Genomic DNA, 22,904 nt, shown 5'->3' with positions numbered 1-22,904 from the left:
GGGGCAGATGTGAATTTCAGGCTCTTGTGGCAAAATTAGTATTACTCAAAGGAAATGGAGGTTGCCAACCAAGTGCCGACCAAAACTATTTATTTTCATCTGTTTTCAAAGATTAAATCAAAACAATAGGAGCTTTGAAAAGAAAGATCCCAACTTTTTCTCCCCTGTTTAGATATTTATGTCCAACTTTTTCTGTGGTTGGAAGAAAAAGCATAGACAAATGATCAAATACCTGGCAAAACTTTTTTTTCCTCCCAGTTTCACAGATAAAGAAATGATAAGAGAGTTTGAGGGTTTATGCTGGCAAAAATAGTTTTTACCTGTTCTTGAGCCATCAACTCAGGAAGGGAAACAATTTAAACTTTCAAAATGACTCACCAGCTCACCAGTTTTTTTTTCACCCTACACACTTCCCCCCTCATTTCCTTTTATGGAGGTTTTTAGTTAATTTGACATAGAGTAGCTTTTTTTAAAAATATATTACTATTATTTTTTTTTGCATGTTGCATTACTAATTCTTGTACATTCAGTATGCCAATGATGAGCGCCTGCTGGTTTCTAGCCCTGGATGCCTCTTGGGGTTTATGTGACAGGAGCTGCACCCAGATGTTAGTGACTGAAGCCAAACAGTCTACCATCAGTTGTGTTTGGCTAGCTGCCCATTGTTACAGAGCCATTTCTAACTTCAGGCTATAGATCCAACATGTGACTAACACAATATCATTCCGTATTATTTGTATCAGACGTAATGTATTTTCATTAATTGTTTGAAAAACTGAAAATATTGTGGGGTTTTTGCTTTTATATAATATTATTATTATTATGATGATGATGACGATTATTATTATTATTATTATTATTATTATTATTATTAGTAGTAGTAGTAGTAGTAGTAGTAGTAGTAGAGAACATAAATAAACATTCTTTCTTTCATTCTTTCTTTCTTTTCTGTCTTTTTCCTTTCTCTCTCTTTCATTTCTTTATTTTTTTATTCTTTACTTCCCTTTTCCTTTCTTTCGTTCTATCCTTTTTTCCCTCTTTTTTTCTTTGTTTATTTTATCAGCCACAAAATGCTGGATAGTCATTCAAGCCCAAAATAAGACTTCATATCAAAACTTTGACGTCACATCACAGAATGTGAAGACAGGATTTAAGATACATCAAAATAACAAGAGCCAGATATACCTACTGATTATCTCTCTGTGTTGTCCTTGTTGGTGACTTAATATGGGTATTGTGCAGCTCCAGCATAAAGAAATCTGTGGAAGCCATTTTTGTTTTTCAATAACTTTAAGGGGTTGAAGTTAAGGTTTGTATTTTTCATAAAATTGGCTCCTTTTTATGAAAAGAGTACTAACCAAAAGGGCTCTGATCCACAAACACCAGCTGTAAGCACCAAACACACTTACATTGATTACTATTGGTGACTCCAGAGAGTCGGTTTAAGATAGAGCACATTTGTAAACTAGTCACAACTAGACTGTCCTTTGTTTGTAGCAGCAATGATGGTAGGTCAGGCGAAGTCACTGCATGCCAGGTGGGTGTATGTGCAGATAATCCTTAAGAGTGTCAAATGTTCCTGAATTTTCCTGTGTTTGTTGCACAAAGTTACTGTTCATAAATTGCCACAAAACTAATTTCTTCCAGAGGCATGACAAGGGGAATTAGTGTTGTGAGTGTGTTTGAGATAAATGTTTCTTGTGTTAGTCTTTATGGGTGTAACAGTAGACACACTCTATTCCATGTGATTGCTCCTGAGTGTTGTGGTGAAGAGTTCACTAGTGTTACATGAAGAATAAAAATAACTGGTTTACTTGGTGGTTAAATAACGTCAGCCCCTATAAATATTGAAATGTATTCTTCACAATCCCACCCTGTTCTCAGCTGCCCTGTGCTCATGTCAGTCACCTGTCACATGGCACACAGAGGAGTTAAATAGATGCTGCTAATTCTTAATGCATCAAAGTTATTTTTAATCTTCATTTCCAGCGGTGAGGCTTACTTGAAATGTGTGGGAGAATATCTCATTTACTCTTCCTGACCATGATGTTTCAGCAGGTGTTGAAATTCACACCAGCAGCTCTTTTGTTCACAAGCCAGCATCTTATGACTCCAAGGTACTGCATTCATTTCACAGGAGCACATCCTTAACTTCAGTGAGGTAAAGGTCACCAGCCAGCACGGGGAACTAAATCCAAGTTATCCGAGTGTTGTTGAAGAATTTCTGCACTTTTCAGAAATAACTATGAATAATAAATAAAGCTGCAAAATACATGTTTCAGTAAAATAAATTGTATATGTTCCCTGGGCTTAGAAAAATGCTGCTTTGGGATTTGTATTTTTAATAAGCACAAATACAGCCACTACGTTCTGACTCAGTTTTGATTTAAATGACCCAAAAGGCACATTTTGATTTTCCAAATGAGCTCCAACACCTTCAGAAGACCTTGAATTATTGAGTAGCCAAGAGATCCCAGGAACTCTTCATGAATTAAAATTTTAAAACCCTTGTTTAATCCGATGGCATGTTCATTAAAAACCTAAAACTGGGCATTTAGGAACTTTAGAAAATGTAACCTTTCAACAACATTCAATATTTAATGAGCAAAGATAAGCCTTTAATCCATGGGCTTTGTTCAATTAACTTGTTTGAAATGGGGGAAAAAGTAAAGAAAAGAAAAAAACGAAAATATTTCTGCTTTGCCTTTAATGAACAGGCATGTGGATTTACCAGATATGTGTTTTGTATCATTACCAAAGGTTGCGTTTGTTTATTCTCTGTCCTTGTAATAAAATCAGTCTGTGAAAGCGAGTGTATAACTCTCATTTCATTATGGGTTCATTCTGATCCTGAACTCTGAGCTTCATTTAGAAACATGGGAGATGCTTGTGTGAGCACTGTGTGGATGTTTGAAACCAGTCAGCCATATATTTCTTCATTATGATTGTATTAATCAATCACACCTGAATGAAGCCATTGAACTTTCATCTTTGTTATAGATTTCCATTATAAAGAAGTTAAAGAGGAAGTTTTGGGATAATTTAGTTTCTGTTAGAAAATATATATTTAAGTAAGAGCGGGGAGACTTTTTGAAGGTATATAAATTTTAAAAAAAAATCTATTTGGGCTCAGAATTAAAGATGCGGGACAAAGCTCATTGAAACAAAGCTTATGGATGTTCAACCTGGGTAGAAACACTGCAGATTAGTTTAAAAAAACTCTCTTAGTTTACCTATTGCAGAGTAATAATGAATGTATTTCCATATCATGTCTCTCATATTGTCCGATGGGTTATCTGTAATAATACATAAGCCTTTTCTAAGTGTTAACTTGGTGTAATTCATGATTTAACAAAGTTAATACAGCATTATTGTACTTTGAACAACATGTGTTTTTCAAGTTGCAATAATATTAATCTAACTGTTTGCATCCTGCTTGGTAGACTGCCCTGTTCAAAAGCAGATGCAGTGGAATTTTCTGACAAGTAAGGATGTTTAATTATGTGTGAGAGTTTATTGAAAGCACTGGTAGAAAAATGTGTCCTCAATTGTGAAAAGGGTAAGGGGCATGATGAATTTCTGTCTGCCACTCTGTCTTTCTAGTAAGACATGAAGGAGATGCTAAAGTCAGAAATCAATTCCTTTACAAAGAGGCTTTAGATTGTAGTTACATGCATTGCTGTTTTACCTTTTTAGCCTTTTTTTCCCATTCAAATGTAATCCAGAGTTTATTTGAATGTTTGTCCTTCATAATATCAAGTATATGTATATATTTATGCCTTAAAATATTCCCAAACTCTTGCCTTGTTATGATGAGATAAGAAAAAAAATCTTTATAATAAAAATCATCTGAAGTGTGTCTACCTAACATTTTTGTCAAATAGACGTTCATGTTACAAGTGAACCTTAAGTCTCGTCAGGGAGTAAGGGCTTTGTTTGCCAGGTGAATAATCTGATTTGAAGTTAAGGGAAACAAGAGTAACAGTTGTCTATAGAGCTATTACATGACTTTCTCTGTGCCTTGACCACAGTATTTACAGTGTATCCTCCTTCCACTTTAAGCATTAACTGTCCTCTTTGTTGTCTCTCTTTCCTTGTTTAGGGATGGTCCTGAAACATCAAGTCCTCAGCTAGGAGTCTTCAGTGGCAACACGGCGTTAGAGTCTGCCTACAGCACCAGCCTCATGGTTCTGATCCGCTTTCACTCGGACTTTTCGACTGGAGGGTTCTTCATCCTCAACTTCCATGGTATAAAAAAACACTCAAACACACAGTGTGCCCGAAGTGTTGGTACTGTTGTTGTGTTAAAAAGTATGGATACAGTTCAACACAGGTGAAGTTTAGAGATGGATTTATCAGGTACCAAATACTACAGCGTGATGCAACAAATATCCTGATTCAACTATGTGTCTGTGGTTTAGTTTTTTTTGTTTGGACAGTATGAGTATGAGTATGTGTGTGCATGTGTGTGTGTGCGTGTGCGTGTGTGAGTACATGTGGCTTTTCTGCACCTACCTCAAGTAATTTTTCCAAAACCAGTGGAAACTCAGAGTCAGAAGCTCAAATGCATTTTTATAGCAAAAGAAAGGTACAAAAGCAATGCCACTTCTCTTTCTTTACTCTTTTCTGTCCAGTTCAATCACTCCAGCACTATTCCTTTTTTTAAGAATAAATACAGTTTTCAAGAAGAGGTACACCTCGTGGTTTTTCACTGATTCATTTTTTCTGAAGAGGGAACATTTTCTTAGAAATCACTGGTAGTCTGTGAGAAAATTTTTCGTTACAGGGACTTTAAATGAACCCACGTGTGATTCAGAGGGCTCTATTTGCAGATATGGAGTATAGTAACTTATAACTAACTTATAACTTTAACTAAGATTATATGAATATACATATATATATATATATATATATATATATATATACATCTGAAGGCCATTACGTGGAGAAAAACGTGGATGTAAGCTCTGATGTCACTCACTGGTTTGAGGGATTCTGTCTCAAACCTGCATATTATAACTCCTTGTTTTGTGTTCTTTAAGCAGGATGTAATCTTGTTTGGACAAGAAGGTAGAGCTGGAGAGAAGCGAAGATCAAAACAAATCATACACTCTGATCTTTAAAGTTTAGTTACAAAGGTACTAAGTCCTGCTGGAAAAGGGAATCAGCATCTCCATAAAGCTTGTCAGCAGATGGAAGCATGAAGTGCTCCAAAATCTCCTGGTAGATGGATGCGTTGAATTTGGACTTGATAAAACACAGTAGACCAGCAGATGATATCGCTCCCGAAGTCATCACAGACTGTGGAAACTTCACACTGGACTTGAAACACTTTGCATTCTGTAGCTCTCCACTCTTCCTCCAGACTCTAGGACCTTGATTTCCAAATGAATGATAAATTTACTTTTATCTACCAAGGGGACTTTGAACCACCAACCGAGACTCTTCTGATGTTGTCTCTGGTTCAGAAGTGGATTTATAATGGGAATGTGACAGCTGTAGCCCCTCTCCTGAAGACTTCTGTGTGTGATGGCTCTTGAAACATTGACTCCAGCCACAATCCACTCCTCGTGAAGCTCTCTCAAGTTCTTGAATCAGCTGTTTTTGACAATCCTCTCAAGGGTGTGGTAAACCCTTGATGCTTTCACACCTTTTCCCAACTCCACTTTTCTCTTCCAGTCAACTTTCCACTGTCGGCTTTTTTAGCAATGACCTTCTGTGGCTTACCCTCCTTGTGGACGGTGTTAATGATTGTCTTCTAGACAGCTGGAAAGTCAGCAGTTCTGAACTAGACAGAGAGAAAACACAGTTGTTATTCTGTTTGAACAACAATTTACTCAAACTTGACACGAAAGGTTCTAATATTTGGAGAAATGTATTTTTGCTTTTTTTTTTGCTGTAGACCATAACTATCAAAATTGAAATGGATAAATGCTTGCAACAATTTAGTTTATATGCAGTGAGTCTAGAATAGATTACAATTTCACTTTTTTAAATAACTTTTATTATTTTTTAATTTTTTTTATTGTATTGCCCATATAAAAGAACAAAATAAAACATCACTGCTCAATAACAAGAGACAAGGTATAACAGGTAAATTCGAAAATAAAACTAACCACTCACTTGTGACAATGTGTGCTCAGGAGGAGCCAAAAAAATAAACATTTCAAAAGTGTCCAACTTTGCAGTCTGTTGCAGCCAGTTAATTGTAAAGCATGGTGTAAGCATGGTGAATGTCCAATTTTGTTCTCCACTACACCATGATGCAATCATGGCTGTGTCTAAAGACCTGTCAAAGTGTTTTAAATAATGATGACAACAAAACACAAAGACTTTCTAATTCCCTTCATTGAAACTCTGTTTAAAGATGAAACTTCACTCACTGTGTGTAGCTCGATTGAAGCTACAAAATGAGCTGTGAATATTTGTTTGGTTTATGCATATTTTTTCCATGTATCAACTGATTACAAAAATAACCATGCATTTTTTCACTCACATGCGGTGTCTTCTTCCCGCATACAAAAATTTGTTGATACCGTGAAGAACATTAATCAACATTTCTTCCTCTGTCTTTAGCCTATCGTCTGAAGAAATGCCCTTCTCCGCCTGTTGTGGATAATGCTGAGGTGATCTATGAAGATGAAGACTTCCAGATAGGTAATAATACTGACTAAGAACATTGTGCTCCTTTGTTGCAGTGAAACACATTGGTTGACAAGACATAAGTAAATGAAACTAATTCTTCAAGAGAATGAGGAAAGCAACAGAGAAAGAGAAAGTACTTATAAAACATAAAATTTTAATGGCCTTGGTAAAAAAAAAAAATTGATAACACAATACATTTTCCTAATAATAAGAAAACTAAACCTGCATGAAAAATCTAGCTAATTAAGCCACATTTTTCAATGACATTGTTTTGTACATTCTTCAAAATTGAGAAATATATCTGGTACATACAGTACCTCGGCACATCTGAAGATCAAAACAACTCTTACCAGACAGAACGGACAAACTACCCGATCAGGTCTACAGGAGGTCATTATTCTGCTGATTGTAATTGACTACACTAATGGGCCACATTCATCTCAATATGGCAGGCTAACGTTAATCTGTCAGTGTTAATTGTATTTTTGCTTTATTAGTGGAGCCCAGTATCACTTCGGTAACATTACAGAGGATTTATGTCAATGTTGATTTAAAAAGTTTGTATTGAGACTTTACCACAAGCTCTGTCAAAAGACCAAATGTCCAGATATGTTAACGTAAAAAGCCAACGACTGTTTTTACTGTTTCAAGCCACCATCGACTTCTGCAATGTTTGTTGTTGTTTATCCTGTTTTTCAGCTGGATTGTGACTGAAGTCTTTACATCGCTTATATCTTTTGTTATTGGGGGTAGAAGCTGAGCTTAAAAGTGTGAAGACTGGTAAACACTGTGGCACCATTTTTTTTACTGCAGAGGTTCATGTGGACTCTACCATCAATCTCCATACTTTTTTAAACTCTAAAAGAAAAAGATAATTTGACCTTCTCTGGCTTAAGAAAAACCTTGAGGAGGGAATTTAATGATTTGGGATATGTTAGAGTAGCTTTGCATAAACAGGGACAAACAGCCAGCTCCATCCATGGAGAGAGATAAGCTGTAAATACCATTTTTTTGCTTGTGAGTGTGGGGAGGAGAATCTGAAAACCAGGCTTCTGAAATGCCTTCATTCAATCACGTTTGCATTAAATGCTTATTAAACTACAAAGCCATTTTTCCCTTTTAATGTGTGAATGGCGCTAAGCAAGGTTGATCGCGCCTTTGACCGGCCTCTTTTCAACCAATACCCTGTCTTACCACATAGACTGTCTACGTCTAAACTTCTTGCAAACATCCATTTTAGCAGAAATAATCACATGTCAAGCTCTCCATTTTCCTTCAGCCATATGTTATGTGATTTGCTCAGAGCTTCTTACTCTCAGGTTTGGTGACCTTTTAGATCAACGGGAGCTGTAATTTTGAAGAAAGCAGACATTTCATGAAGTAGGGCCAAGATCAATTTACCCTGCCACTGGTATTCTGAGCCGAGTGGCTTCTGGCAAAGTACATAATCATTTCTCTTCAGAGAACTCACATTTTGAAATGTCAGTGTTTTATGGATTCAGAAAAGTTGTTTGATTTTAAAATTATTTGCTGATTTTGGGAGTTTTGTGACCTTTTGAAAGACACATTATAGTGCCTTAGACACAGTACAGAGCCACGAGCAGTCTACATTAGAACCACATTTTGACAAAGTAAAATTGCCATAAAATTCAAAATGCATAAATGGATGGCTCAAATTTAGACTGCCACTTGATTGTTCTCCTCCAAAGTGTCTTACAATAAAGACCACTTCAAATTGTTGCCAGTTGCACTACACTAAAGCAGCACCAGGTTAGCACCTGTACTCATACTAAAAAAAATACAGAGCAAAAATCTCACAGACACTCAGAACACTGGACTGCATGTAATTTTCATTTTGCATTAAAAAAAAACCCAGCACGGTACTTTTGAGACATCACTGGCTTCTTTGTTGGTCAGTCTAATTGCCAATTACACAGTCTTTTTACAAGCTGAAGAAATGTTGGAGGTTCTTTTTGTTCTGTTCGACAGTTTAAAACAGCATGTTTCATGCTGAGAGCTTGTGCACTGTATGCCTCCTGGGCAAAGTTTGAAGCATGCATTACATCTCCCTGACAGGTGGTAGATCTCCACCCCTTTTAAGATCACAAGTCTGTCAAACGTTGCCTCTCAGATTTGAGTCCTAGAACAAACAAACTATCATGCAGCTTTCCTCTTCAAAAAATAAACGTCTCAAAGGCAAGATTTTTTACTTTTTCTTCATAGAATGCTTGCATTTCATTGACAAGATGAGGTGTGGCAGTATTTTTCCTCCTGCAATAATGTAATACATGTACATTTTGGCAAAGAAAAATGTCGAGCCATATTTCTGGAATCATTTTGTGTTCAGTGTGGAATATCCTGGCCATGTGAATTTGAACCTTAAATTCACAACCTAAGAATAACTTTAGATAGTTTGCTCAGTACATTTTCTTTATCAAGAAGCATTTCTGAGGTAACACTTCTTAAATGGATCACATGTAGTAACTTAATAAAATGTATAACTTTCATTTGTCAGGTGACATTGTGAAGTACCGCTGTTTACCTGGATACACTCTGGTGGGAAAGGCGGAGCTTATGTGTAGACTCAATTCCCATTTGCTTTTTGAAGCGCCATCCCCAACATGTCAAGGTAAGGCAATAACTCCTGATCTTTGAACAAAATATACATGATAATATATGTTTGTCTTCTTGAAACTCAAGATTGTGATGCTTTGTTAAACGGTTTGAGTCTGTAGTTAAATATGACACTATTTCCTTCATGTAATTCTGTCAAATTCATACTCATAAATACTCTTTTTTTTTTTTAAATAAAACATGAAGTAGTAAAGTATGCTAACATGTTTAAAAACTGACAAAACACTTTTTTTCATTTACGTAGTTCTGTAGTTATTCCTAACCACACTATCACAAGGGACAGATTAGAATGATATCAAAACCTGCAAACAAGAGTATGAGGTATGCTAAAATTTGATTCTGAAACCCCTGTTTCTTACACCTCAGAAATGTACACTAGAGATACCTGTGAATTATTTTAAGCCACCAAATGTTGTTAGTTCTACCTCTACATATTTTTTAGTTCTCTCCAGATCAGCCAAAAGACACTTGCTTGCACGGGTGTTATGTACTTTAGATATATTAAATTATGATATTGACATTTCAAATTAATAAAGCCATCTATAGAGCTCATGTAAAGCGGTTATGAAATGGCTGACAGTAGTGAATGCCTCTCTATAAGCAACTAAAGCAAAGATGACCATCAGCATGAATATTTCCTATCATATTTATATAGTTTTAAGATAAGATAAGATAAGATATACTTTATTTGTTCCCCATTGGGGGAAGTTTCTTTTGTAACAGCAGCTTACAACACGGGACAGGGGAATACAACAATGTACTAACATTGTTTCCTAAAGCATGAAACCCGTGACAACATGCTGCATTTGTTGAAATTTTATTGCTAAAGAAACTCGATAATTGGTCTATTTTTCTGTTAAAAGACAGCAAGTTGACATTTTTTGGTTTAGAAACACTATGGACATGTACGGAACAACATTAGCAATGAGATGAAAGGCAGATGTAATAAAATACAATTAAATAAAATAGATACAATTTGTATTACAAATGCATACAAATTGTAGACATACATGTACATTTTCAGAGGTAAACTAAAATAAAGACAGAATTTAAGATGTTAGATGAATAAAAGAAGAGAAGGGAAACCAAAAACTAGATTGGAAAAGACAACCGCTTCTTTGCTTGAAGTGATCTCAAGAAAGAGTTTTTGTTGTTTTCTGACTTTCTTTTTCTATAACCTGCCCAGCCCAATGCCCGGCCAATGAGGAGCGGACTTCTTCATCAGGGGTTATACTAAGTCCTGGGTTTCCTAGCAACTACCCAAACAGTCAAACATGCTCCTGGCTGCTACATATGGTTCCAGGTACAGTGTGTGTCAGAGGTCTGCAACATGTATGTGACTGTCTCAACTGCTATTTCTACATGGGCTGTGTAAGGGAGCAAAATACACGTCTTTTCATTTGTGTTTGCAAGTGTGTGTTTACCAGTGTGAAAGATGGTCTCAGTGTACCATTTATTTCATTTGCAGTGTCTATAAGTGTGAAATACAGGGTGAAGTAATGCTTTAGAAAGTGTCTGTGCTTCTAAGTACAGTACAAAGAATACATTTGCATTAAAGTTTGTTGGGGTCTCTCTCTTTGCACGTGTGTGTATGCCTGTGAGTGATGTGCACTTAATATTGAACAATGCAACTTTTAGTTATGGTAGTAAAGGATTTTATTTTATTTCCCAGGTTACACCATCAATATCTACGTTGAGATGTTCCACAGCGAGAAACAGTTTGATGAACTGGAAATCTTTGACGGTATACCCAGCTTTCCTCTCTTATTTTGCTTCATCAAAACAAACACAGTCACACACCGTCACACACAGGCACACAGGCACACACACACAAACACACACAGGCACACAGGCACACACACACACGCACACACACATATATATATATATATATATACTCACATGCAGCTTTAACTTGTGTTTGTTTATGAAAAGTATCTCAACAGTTAATAGAATGCACAACACTTAATTCTCATTTGTGGTGTTGGGAATTTTCCCCTCAGGAGGTCTGAGTGGGTTGTGTAACAGTACATTTGAAAGTGTGCAGATTATGTTGTGTATGTGTCTGTGTGTGGCTTTAAACCTAATTGTGTCTTTATTTTAATCAATATGTTATATAAAGAACTTTGTATAACTTTATGAAACTATAATGGGATTGTCCAGTGAACAGTCAACAATATTGTTTTGAAATGATTAAAGAGATCTGAGTTTAATTTCTTGGAATGATGAGGAGCTTTCACACAACAGCAACAGCTTAGTTTGTGAAATAGTAAATATCATTACAAACCTTACAAACACTAGTGAATTATATGATTGGCATTTGAATCCTTAAGCAGGGATAAGCATATATACTTTGCATCTCACACAGCTCAGTTGGTTTGTGTTCATCATGGCTTGTCCTAAAGAGACTACAGCTGCCTTTTATTGTTGCCACCAGAAATTGCATCACAGTGGAATAGGTGGTTGTGACTGCAGCAAGTGTTTTTTTCTAAATCGTCGTTGCATTGTTGACAAGAATGAAATGTCAATAAATGTCAGAGAAGTAGTTGATTATGTCTGGTACTTTTAAAAGAAAAGTTCGAAAGAAATGTTCTCATTCTTTTAAACAAAGGGGTTCAAAGACTCAACGTTGATCTTTGTGAATAAGTCAGCGCAATTCTATTTACATGGAGCTGCAACAAGAGCTTGATTCAATCACAGGTTGATAGTTGTGGTCTATTAGCTTTACACAATCAGCTTCTATCATAATACGTGCACAGTAAGTAATAATTTGTACCTTGTAAGCTAATGATGCTGTCACCCTCATACACTGAAACGATGGAACACAATCTCATTGCAGTATATTGTTCATAAATGTCTAAGGTTACAGTTATATTTATCTGGGAGGTTGTGAGATTGATTGATTTTGTTTAGTCACTTGTTACACTCAAGAGAAATATATATATGATTTTATATCTCGGGTGGACTGCTTCTTCTTGACAGCTCTCAAAGCCCATGCAACGAAACTGCATATTGTGTATGCATGTATTATGTATAATGTATGTAGTGTAATTCATTTGTGTTCTAGGATCCTCAGGACAAAGCCCTTTGCTTGTTGCTTTAAGTGGTAACCACTCATCTCAGCTGAACTTCACATCAAAAACAAACCAGCTCTATCTACGATGGTCCACTGATCACGCAACCAACAAGAGAGGATTCAAGATACGATACTCAGGTACATCCAATATCCTTCTTTTTCTCTCTCCTTTCTGTGTTTGTTACTTGATTTTTAAAGCGGGAAAATTAAACACCTCCTATCTTGTAGTCCATTTAAAGCACAAAGAAATGTTACATTTGTCTGTGTCCTATTACTTTTCTCAACTTAAAATTAAGTTAAAACAAATATGAGGTAATTTAAGGCTCATAGGCTTCATCTACCTTCATAGAAAACAATTCATAAAGTTTTACTCATCCTTTAACGTTTGTTAAAGGAAATCTTTGACAAATGTTTGCTGTGGTAATTTGTGTCCACTATTATGGATAACCACCCCATGTGCCTTCATCATTAAAATAACTGATGCATCAAGGATGAGGGTACCTGAGCAATGATCATTTAGAAAACCTTTTAAATTGAAATGTTCTTTTTGTTAATGCATCAGGCTAATTAAGAGACAAAGGGAATTAGTAAATTCAATCCGTCAATTTGACAATTTTTGTAAAAAATGTGTATTATCTCTGCTGGTTCCTGCCAACACTGAGGTGTTCCAGCCATTATTACTGTTCAGCTCAGGTTGTGAGTTTTTTTTTTTTTTTGTTGCACCTTAATCATAGGTTTTAACTTTTGAAGAATTTGCTGAAGATGACCACCAATCTCAGTCAGAGAAAATACAATTTGCTGTGACACTGATCCTGTTTGGGCTTGAGATGAGTGAGTCACAAGGTCAGACTCCTGGCTCTGTGTACTGAAAAAAAGTGATGCATTTAAGTTTGAGGGTTAGCTCAGCACAGTGGTCTGAGGTAACAGTGTTGTCTATTCCCCATGGTGCAGTAATGCCCTGACAAAGGCAAAAATTCACGGCATAGATTTTTCACTTACTATACACTCCCCATGCACTTTTAATGTGCTGGTGTGTCCCTGATGTGATTATCAAAGCACATAATACCTATTGTGTGGTATGTTTTGTATCTGTAGTGAATCAATGTCTTAAAACATATATAAGGTTGGAGGCTAGGGAATGTATTATGTCTATGAAGGTTCCCTCATGTGTAATGTGTCTTTGTGCTGCCTACATTTCTCCTTGTTACTGTTATTGCTGTTTTGTGTCCGTACATCTCTTTACACTGCCCCTTCTGGCTTCAGCCGTGAAATGACCTTGTTGCTCTGTCCTTATTTGTGTCATGATCATAAATCCTCTGGCCTCTCTGAAGCATGATAGCCTAACACGCTTCATTTGCTTTTAGGTCCCAATTCTCTCCTTGTTCTTCTGTGTTTTTTATTTTTTATTTTGAGCTGTTTGAATGTGTGTTGGGGAAACATTGTTGTTGGGAGCTGCCACTAATTTGGACAAAAGATTAATATAGCAAAATAACCTTGTCCTGACTTGTATGATGCAATTGTCATACAACTGATGTTATAGTTTGAAATCAATACAGTGCTCATGAAGATTTCCTTCGCAATTTTAATCGTCAAGTTATTTGATTCATAACTTCTGGCAGAGGCACAAGGACATTCAAATTAATCTTTCACTTTAACTTTAGGGATGTTTGTATTTGTCAGTTGATCAAATATTGTGATTTATCATTGTATGATTTTCCTGCAGTTTATCAATTATTGTGAAATTACTATAATCATGATATAATTGTTTTCATGGGCACTGTATGTGGTGTGAAATTGTATCATATGGAAGGTATCGTATCATAACGTATCATCATGGTCGTAATGTAGCACATCAAATCATATTGTAACGTATAGTGTTGCATTGCATTGTGTCATTCTATATTTTTTCGTATCATATATATCGTATCAAATCTTTTGGCTTCTCATTGTAGTGTAGCATATCGTATGGCCTCACCTCATACCACATATTATCATTTTGTATTGTATTGTGATATATAATGAGTCAAACTGTCATTCATATTGCTTTAGATGTGTTGTTGATTAGCCTCTGTTAGCAATGGCTGACTTTTCAGTTTGAATACACAAACTTTAGCAACATTGTTGCTATATGACTGCCAGTAGAGTCTGCACCAAACTGGATGACTAGATGTGCTCTCCACATGGACTGTTTTCTTAAAAGCAAAGCCCACTGAAAAGCTTTTGAACAATACTACTCAGACCACAAACAGAAACTAGGACTCTTTTTTTTAATGCAGAATCTGGAAATGGATTGGTGTTATCAACAAGTGGCCATGAAATGAGCATCAGAACACGCTGAGAGAAGTTCACGTTCACTTTCTTTGTGTTATATTTTCCTGCAGCAGCTCACGGCTAGCTGTCCTGTTGCATTTTCCACCACACCACATAGCACATGACATATGATTTCACATCACAGGAAGGGGACTGCTTCAGCACTTATCTGATCCTCCTGTACTAGTGCAGTCTACTCAGTCTGCTGTGCTCTTGTGCCCATATTTTATCAACCACACTTCTCTCTGCACAACACAACATATTTTATTTTTCAACAGTAGAAACTTTTGTGTGTGGAGATTCAAATTTCAGTCTCTTTCAGACAGAAAGGATTGCTACCCCTGGAAAGCTGAGTACAACTGCCATTGCACTGCAGTATTAGCGTCCACTAATCTGGAGATAAAAAAGCCCTGAAGATTACGTCATGCCCCTTTATTACAAACGCAAACTGTCTGTGAAATGACAGGGCAATCTCCTGACTGATTGTGTCTCCTTGCAAAGACTGATGATGTTTGAGTGAAGTGTTATTTTGAGATGATTCTAGTGGTGCAGGTAGAACAAAATGGTTTGAGAGTGACATAAGAAGACCCATTTGTTTCACTGAGGAAAGTAAGACTAAGGATAGTGCTTGAAAAGAGAGGTTATTATAGATGAAAATGAAAATGACACAGTGGCCTTGTTGTCCTGAGTGGAGCCGGAAAGTCATTTCACCAATGGGAAGCCAAAAATGAAAAGAGCCAAAACCAGGTGGAGCGATGACCACATCGGACAGAGGAGGGAGAGCCAAGTGGCCCAGGGTGGTGGGGTCTGCTGGATATTTAGACTGCTCTCCATGCTCTAGTAGTTATGCTTTAATACTCATTCCCAGGAAAAGAAAAAAAAAACATCCCTCATTGGGAAAGGTTTTAGCATATGAACTATACTTGCTATTCTGTCTTGTATTAATACCTTGTTCATAGATTATTTGACCAGGTTTAAATCTTAACTCACTTTTACTCTCAGAAATACCAAAATATACGTAGAATATAGTTGCCATGTCATTTATCCACAACATTAGGCGATGGTACCACCAGAGAGGTTTCCATGCCTACCTTTTTTCTCTGAACACCGCTTCAACTAATCCCCATTTGTCTGTTCTGCTAATTATTGTCAACATCTGAAATGCTTCGATTAGACCAGTAATTATTGGATTTTCTTACAATCTGAGAACACAGAAACAGTTATTGTTTCATTTCTCTTCCTCTGTCTGTCTGCTTCTCTCTCCAGCTGCCTACTGTAGCATCAATGATCCCCCAGCCAATGGAGGCGTGGTCAACCGGACTAAACTCCGCCCAGGTAGCAGACTACAATTCTACTGTAATCATGGTTTCCACCTGGTAGGTTCAAGCAATTCCACCTGCAGGCTCCACTCTAATGGGCTTTTCCAGTGGGATGCACCACCACCGTTTTGTCAAGGTAAGATTTCAACACATTCTGCATCATTTAGAGCCCTGTTTACACGTGCTGTTAACATGCACCCCGGGTGAGTGGATCTGAAGTGGGCAGCTTTAAGTGCCACATTTCACATTTGGCATTAGAATGCATCCTCACATGTGTCCTCAGTGACCACTTGTGATCGTATCTCACTTTCATGTAATATACACAAATAGTCATGTGCATCCTTTTCATTAGAAAACACTCCACTTGATGAAAAACTGTTATGCAGACTCTCAGCTGAAAGAGAGGGAGAGTTGAATAAGGACAGAAGTGTCATCATGATGTAACTACTTTGTTAGATAATAAAGCCTAATGTCACACTACTGTTTCATCTGTGGAGTATAGGAACAAAACAACAGATACTGGATAGATCTGATCTTGAATGCTCATCACCAGTATGAAATTTTTGTATCCTCACTCAGCTGCAGCTGCTTTGTTATAAACTATGATGAGGAGGGGCTGTCTCGCTCTGTTCCCTTATTCCTGTAATGCATCTTTCCTTTGACTGTTCAAAAATAAAATGCACTGCCTCTTACTTTAGAATGCCATTTTTTGTGCGCTGCCCACTCTGGTACCGGGACTGATATAAGATATAATAATGAGAGGTAAGCTAGCTGCCAGTCAACATTATGTTTGCCCTGGTTTCAAAGACAGGATAGTCCTTTAATATGGCCCTGGACCTGTTTGTTTACTAGCTGGTGAAAGACGTGTTCTTAAGTTTGTTGCTCCTCTGGTTTAAGTTGAAGCATTTGGCATCCTCAGTGTGTCTTGGTGAGAGCTGTCCACTTTTGATTGGCTCGCACAGGCTGCATGTTAATACCAGGTGTAAACAGAGCCTAAGTGATGATGAAAGGGGTGGAAATCATTGGAAAAAACACTATGAAACAGATTTGTGTGCACATCTTCTCTCTTTGTGATACGACAGCTGTTTCGTGTGGGATCCCTCAGACACCAGGCAACGGCAGCTTCCATGCTAACCAGTACACTGTTAGTAGCCAGGTGACCTACCACTGTAACGAGGGTTACCACCTTGACCCTGGTGCTACAATGACAGCAGTGTGTTTGGAGGATGGCAGCTGGAGTAATGCAGCCTCAGCACCAAGATGTCTACGTAAGTTTTTAACAGATGATATTAAGGGAGTGTGGTTAAAGGTTTTTCCATGTGGAATTATTATCTATTTTGTTATGTTTTTCTACAAGTCATAGTTTTTCTCAGTGATTGGAGTGGCGGTGGCTCAGTTTTCTAATTTGTCATGCTGTCTCCATGATAATGAGTAATCTCAGTCTGCCCTAACCCTAACCCGAAGCCTTAGAGTAAATTTTTCATTTTCATTGTTATTCTGGATGCTTATTTTAGACTAATCACTTCAAAGTCCCCTAATAAATGTCCAAAAGTTGTTCAAGTACTCATCTTTAAATAATAGTTTTGTTACATGTTAACTCTGTATGAGATTAAAGATACTGTATGTGCCACTTGTTTTTATATCAATTTTGAATTAAAGAGGCGTTATTAAGTGTTGGTATGAGTGTCAATTCAAACCATGTAGCAGTCAATGATTAGTGTTAAAGGACATAAATGAAAATATGGGTACATTGGTTTATGTTTTTTTTTAATTCTCTTTTTATTTATCCAGCAATCCACTGCCCCAGTGTCGAAGGCATCCTGTCAGATCACATGGCCCACCGCCTGCTCTCTGGTAGATTAGCAGAGTTTGGGTCCATGGTGATGCTGGAATGTTCTACAGGGTACTATCTAGGGGTGGGACATCGGACTCTTCGCTGCCTTTCCAATGGGACTTGGGAGGGGTCAGATGACCCAGCTACATGCAAAAGTAAGTATTGAGACAAACATGAACACCAGCACGACTTTCACTGTTGGATTTATCTCGCTCAAAATAACCTGACCCCTTCCCCTCTGAACAAGTTAATAAAACTCAGCTTTATTATGTTTGGAGCCTCTGTTCTCCTCCCTCAGCTCTCAGGATGACATATAACTTTATTTATGAGTCTACAAAGACAAAGAGCCATGCCTTGGATTTTATTATGAGACATTCTTTTTTTGCTGAGTTTGTACACACATGCCCACATATTACATACCCTACACCACACAGGTCATTTTTAGCTTCTTTAATTTTGTTAGATATGGAAAAATCAACAACTTTTGTAGATGGGCAAGACCAACCACTGCATTTGGTTGTCTAGTATTACTCATGTAGATATGACTACATCGGCAGGAATAATGCAGCTAAAAAGACATTCAAAATAATTAATTATGCATCGCAGTTGCTGCAACAGTCTGTCGTGTTTGATGTGTCAAAACAGGATGCCTTGAACAGCTTCATGTTAGAGTCAAACCTTAAGTCACATCTTAAACATATGATTAGCTCTTTCTGGGCTCTGCAGAAATGAGCTTTTCAGTTGTTTGTGGTGGAAGAATGGCCCACGACACTGGCTGCCACAGTTGTTGTAGATTTGGAAGCATGGCAGACAAACCTTGAGAGGTTGAGGTAGTTTCAGTTTATGTGGGGGTTTAGCCTTTCCCTATAACTCTTTTTAAAGAGTAACCAGCGGTATCCATCCACTTTACAATGTCTCAGGACTATGATAACTGTTATTAACCCAGAATGAAACCTCTGCTCCCTAAATGTAGGGTAGGTGTGGATGATATGGGAAATATAGATTGTCTTTTCAAACAGAGTGTTACTATGCTTCTCTCAAGTTAAAGGAAAGTTGTAAAAGAGAGTTAAGACTTAGGATTCTTTTCTATTACTATAGAATTTAGTGATGTTGTGTTATATAAGGCACAATATTAAGAACAACGCAATTGAAATACATCAAGCACTGCAAGTGACTAACAAACTTTTTAGCTTCTTTTTAAGCATATTCCTCCATATTTCTCATGATACTTCATTTGAGTTGATCTGTTTCATGCTGTCCTTGCTCTGTAGGATTTGGTAATGTAACAGAAGTGTCTATTATTCAGATTGGCCAGTGGGCTGAAAACAGTGTCTCTGAGGATATTCAGGAAAAAAGATATCTATTAGTATCCCTCATGAAACCACTTTAGTCTGGTCTTGAATTGTTAACTGCATTTGCTGTGTTTCATTTTGAGAGAAATCCACAAAGACCTGACAACATAACCTGTGTCATAGCAAGATTCATGGAAACAAAGAAAATACAGAAGTTCAATTTTCCTGTTTTTGTAAGTTGATATCTACTTTACTGTATTTTTCTGCAGCATATTAATTTGTTTCTTTTTTATTATTATTTTTTAAGTCATTTCCTGTGGTGAGCTTCCTTCTCCACCTTTTGGAACTAAACTTGGGACGTTGACAACATTTGGAGCAACTGCAATCTTTATGTGTAACCATGGCTACACGCTGGTGGGGTCACATGTCAGAGAGTGCGGCGCTAACGGGCTGTGGAGTGGAGCTGAGACCAGGTGTTTAGGTAAGGTCCATCAAAAGGGAAAAGATGGCCTTTATGTTATGGTCTATGGACAATGGGAGTTTCTTTGGAAATAAATGAAGCCATCAGAGAATAAAAACAAATGCTTGGATTTTTTACTTTCATTTACGATCTCTTGTGAATTTGTTATTCCTATTATAGATCTTTCCAGCAAATCCAAATGATAAATATCAAGAATTAATAGACTAACTGGTTTTTTGTCCTTTATAATTTAAGCCTCTGAATGTGTCACAGTGTAATGATACAGAAGAGGTGTGTAGGTCCAGAATCTAAAAAGGGATATACCGTACTGTGAAGAAAACCTCTTTAATCATCTGCTGTAGGCGCTTATACCACAGTTTCTTTCACAGCTTGTGTAGATAGGGCTAAGCTGTGTGTAGGACCAGTGTCAAGGACTTTTTGTAAGGATTAATTTTTAATGGAAATGTGTGAACATATAAATTTTACACCTAAGCTTTATTAATACATGAGGCTGGTGTCTAGGTAAGTTCTGTGGAAATTAGAATGGAGATAAGTAAGATAAACTGTGCACACGCATCAGTAACTCAAATGATCTACTGCTGAGACATTTTATTACTTAATACATTAAAGGCTTGATTTAGACCTTCACTAACCAGAGATGATTAATCCTGATTTTACATACACACTCTACTCCAGTGAACCAGCCTAAGCGTCACATGCCTGAGTAAGAAACCTCGTGCAGGATGCACATTTATGTAGTGAACTTGTAAATCAAGGCATGCTCACCTTCACATAACGATCCTAAGATTCTGTTGCGAATAAGAGTGAGCAAACTATACCAAAGAGATTATGAAAGATGGAGTCATAAACATCACAACTTAAATACCACAGACGATTTGGTCAAATGCTAAAAAAAGCTGCACTAAATTTGTCAGCCCAGATTAAGTAACAAATACGGATAGAGGGACTGTAATGAAGCTTTTTGAAGTCAGTCCATAAGCTGTCATGGTTTACCTTTCCTGGAAGCCAATTTTAGAATCTTGAGGGTTTTCACCCCTAAAAAATAATGTACTATAGGGTTACACTGAAATACCAAACATTTATTTTGCTTGAACAGTCTTTTTTTAATTTCAACAAGATTTTATTTCCTGAAATCAAATTAAATTAGATTTTTTTATTTTTAAAACACGTGTGCCTCTTTAATGTAAGAAACACATGCATGCTCTCTACAACATGGAAAGGCTTTTATGTTCAATATCTTTGTTTACACTCTCCTGTGTTGACTCAGGAAGATCAATTATTGAAAACAAAACAATGTTTGCTGGAGGAGAATGTCAAACATCTAAACTACTGTATGTTGAACAGACATTGATCATGATAAAATGTTTTATATTTGCTGTGTCTCTGTGATCATATAAAACTACTCATAGTTATTTTAGAAAGATGTCATTGTGTCAATTTGCAGAAATGCATCATTATATTCTCATGACATCAGTAATACTCTTTTATGAGTTTTTTTCAAAATCAATGCACTGATGTCTACCACCGAGTACTTTTAACCATTTAAGATGAAGTTATAGGAAGTGCTATGCACTTTGTAAATCGAAAAGAACCTGCCCTTGGTGAATATCACAAATAAACTTGAAGCCAAGGATTGAGCATGTAGCATGGTAACAGGCTTCTTGATAGTTGAGATGGAGTTGAACACAATTAAATAACTCTTCACAACTGACATCACAAGCTGTATCCTGAGTGTTCTCAAGGTATAGAAAATCAGGAAAGCACGAGGTACTTCAATGCCACGCAGAGAGCGCAGATAAATTGTTAAAGTGTGCTTATTTCTACAGACATTTATTGCAGCAGTGATTACTGTATAGGCAGAACTGTACATACAGAGCTGTTTTTAACATCAATTTAAAGGATGCACAGATGTCCTCGCCCCCTGACATTCAGAGATGTAGGTATTGCTTCTTTTAACTGCCTGGCTTTCTAACTTTATAGCATTAAAGTAAGAGAAGGTGGTTAAAGGTCATTTGTGCAGGAATATTGAACCAGCTCTGACGACTTAAAAGCCCATGATAAGAGATGTAAGTTTAAGGGTTTTTTCATGCTAATGCATTGATTTCTGTCATTTTGTCTCTTCTAGCCGGTCACTGTGACTCCCCAGATCCTATAGTCAATGGCCACATTAGTGGAGATGGCTCTAGTTACCGTGACACAGTGGTGTACCAGTGCATGTTAGGGTATCGGCTTATTGGCACATCAGTTCGGATCTGTCAACAAGACCATCGTTGGTCTGGAACAACGCCCGTCTGCGTCCGTAAGTACTTCAAGATCCAAAAAGCATTGTGTTCCATCTGTTATGCCTGATGCTTTGTTTTATTTAAGCTCAAAAGATGCTTCTATGGAAATCAGTAATCCAGGAGCGTAATGAAAGAGATCACACATTTAAGGCAGTACAGGCTTGGACTTGTTTGTTCACGTACCATGTCTGCAGCATCTATATGTTCTGACAAAAAGCTGAAAATATCACAAATATGAAGTGGAAAAATAACACAATGATTTCACATATTACTTTTTTCACACCTTCAGTTTCTCATTATGGTCCTCTCTCCTCCTTCAGCTATTACTTGTGGTCACCCCGGCAACCCAGCCAACGGGCGAACCAATGGCAGCGAGTTCAACCTCAATGATGTTGTCAACTTCACCTGTAACAGAGGTCACGTCCTGAGTGGAAACGCTCGAGCTCAGTGCCGACTCAACGGACAATGGAGCAGCCCCCTGCCTGTCTGCAAAGGTCTCAACATCATACTGTATACGAACACACAGCTTACACACTTACACACGTGTGCTCGTCTGTACATGCTTTGGTTGAATCAACTCTTCAGATAATGTTGTTTTTCTTCAGTTTCACCTCTGGTTTATGTTAAGAAATTAGAAAAGGCAGTGTTTCACATCATCTTGATGGATGACTAAAAAGGAAAACAAGGTGGAGGCCCAATGAACCTTCATGACAAGCACTCTCAGAGAGATAACATTGGATTAAACTCAAGCTCACAGCATACACCTGAGCATTAAACCCTCAAGGATTGAACAGATTTGAGCTTTTGTTTTATTGTGTTACCTGGGATACAAGCTTAACATTAAATAATGAGAAAGAAAATCTTCTATCTTCTATCTGTTCAAATATTGAGACATTTGTAAGTGTATACACTTCAACAGACTGTCAAAAATCAAGAAAGTCATTCATTTTAGTTCTACAGAGACTTCTTTGTAATTTACTTCCTCGCACACTGTCCATATGTTACAACCCAGCTCATCAAGGGGAAAGGGA

The 22,904-nt window shown here is 37.2% G+C and overlaps 1 protein-coding gene across 1 annotated transcript in view; it reads left to right on the top strand.

Annotated features, from left to right (window-relative positions):
• The window catches only part of LOC117810667 (CUB and sushi domain-containing protein 1-like), a 605,880-nt gene that overhangs the window by 537,120 nt on the left and 45,856 nt on the right, over positions 1-22,904 (top strand). The window contains 12 exon segments of the mRNA XM_034680592.1: positions 4,103-4,248; positions 6,577-6,657; positions 9,161-9,274; positions 10,466-10,582; positions 10,952-11,023; positions 12,347-12,493; positions 15,932-16,120; positions 17,067-17,252; positions 17,776-17,973; positions 19,418-19,591; positions 21,717-21,890; positions 22,194-22,367. Of these exon segments, the coding sequence (XP_034536483.1) occupies positions 4,103-4,248; positions 6,577-6,657; positions 9,161-9,274; positions 10,466-10,582; positions 10,952-11,023; positions 12,347-12,493; positions 15,932-16,120; positions 17,067-17,252; positions 17,776-17,973; positions 19,418-19,591; positions 21,717-21,890; positions 22,194-22,367 (1,772 nt within the window).

The sequence above is a fragment of the Notolabrus celidotus genome, chromosome 3, assembly GCF_009762535.1.
Source record: "Notolabrus celidotus isolate fNotCel1 chromosome 3, fNotCel1.pri, whole genome shotgun sequence".
Lineage (NCBI taxonomy): Eukaryota > Metazoa > Chordata > Actinopteri > Labriformes > Labridae > Notolabrus > Notolabrus celidotus.
This window is presented reverse-complemented; position numbering and strand designations above follow the sequence as displayed.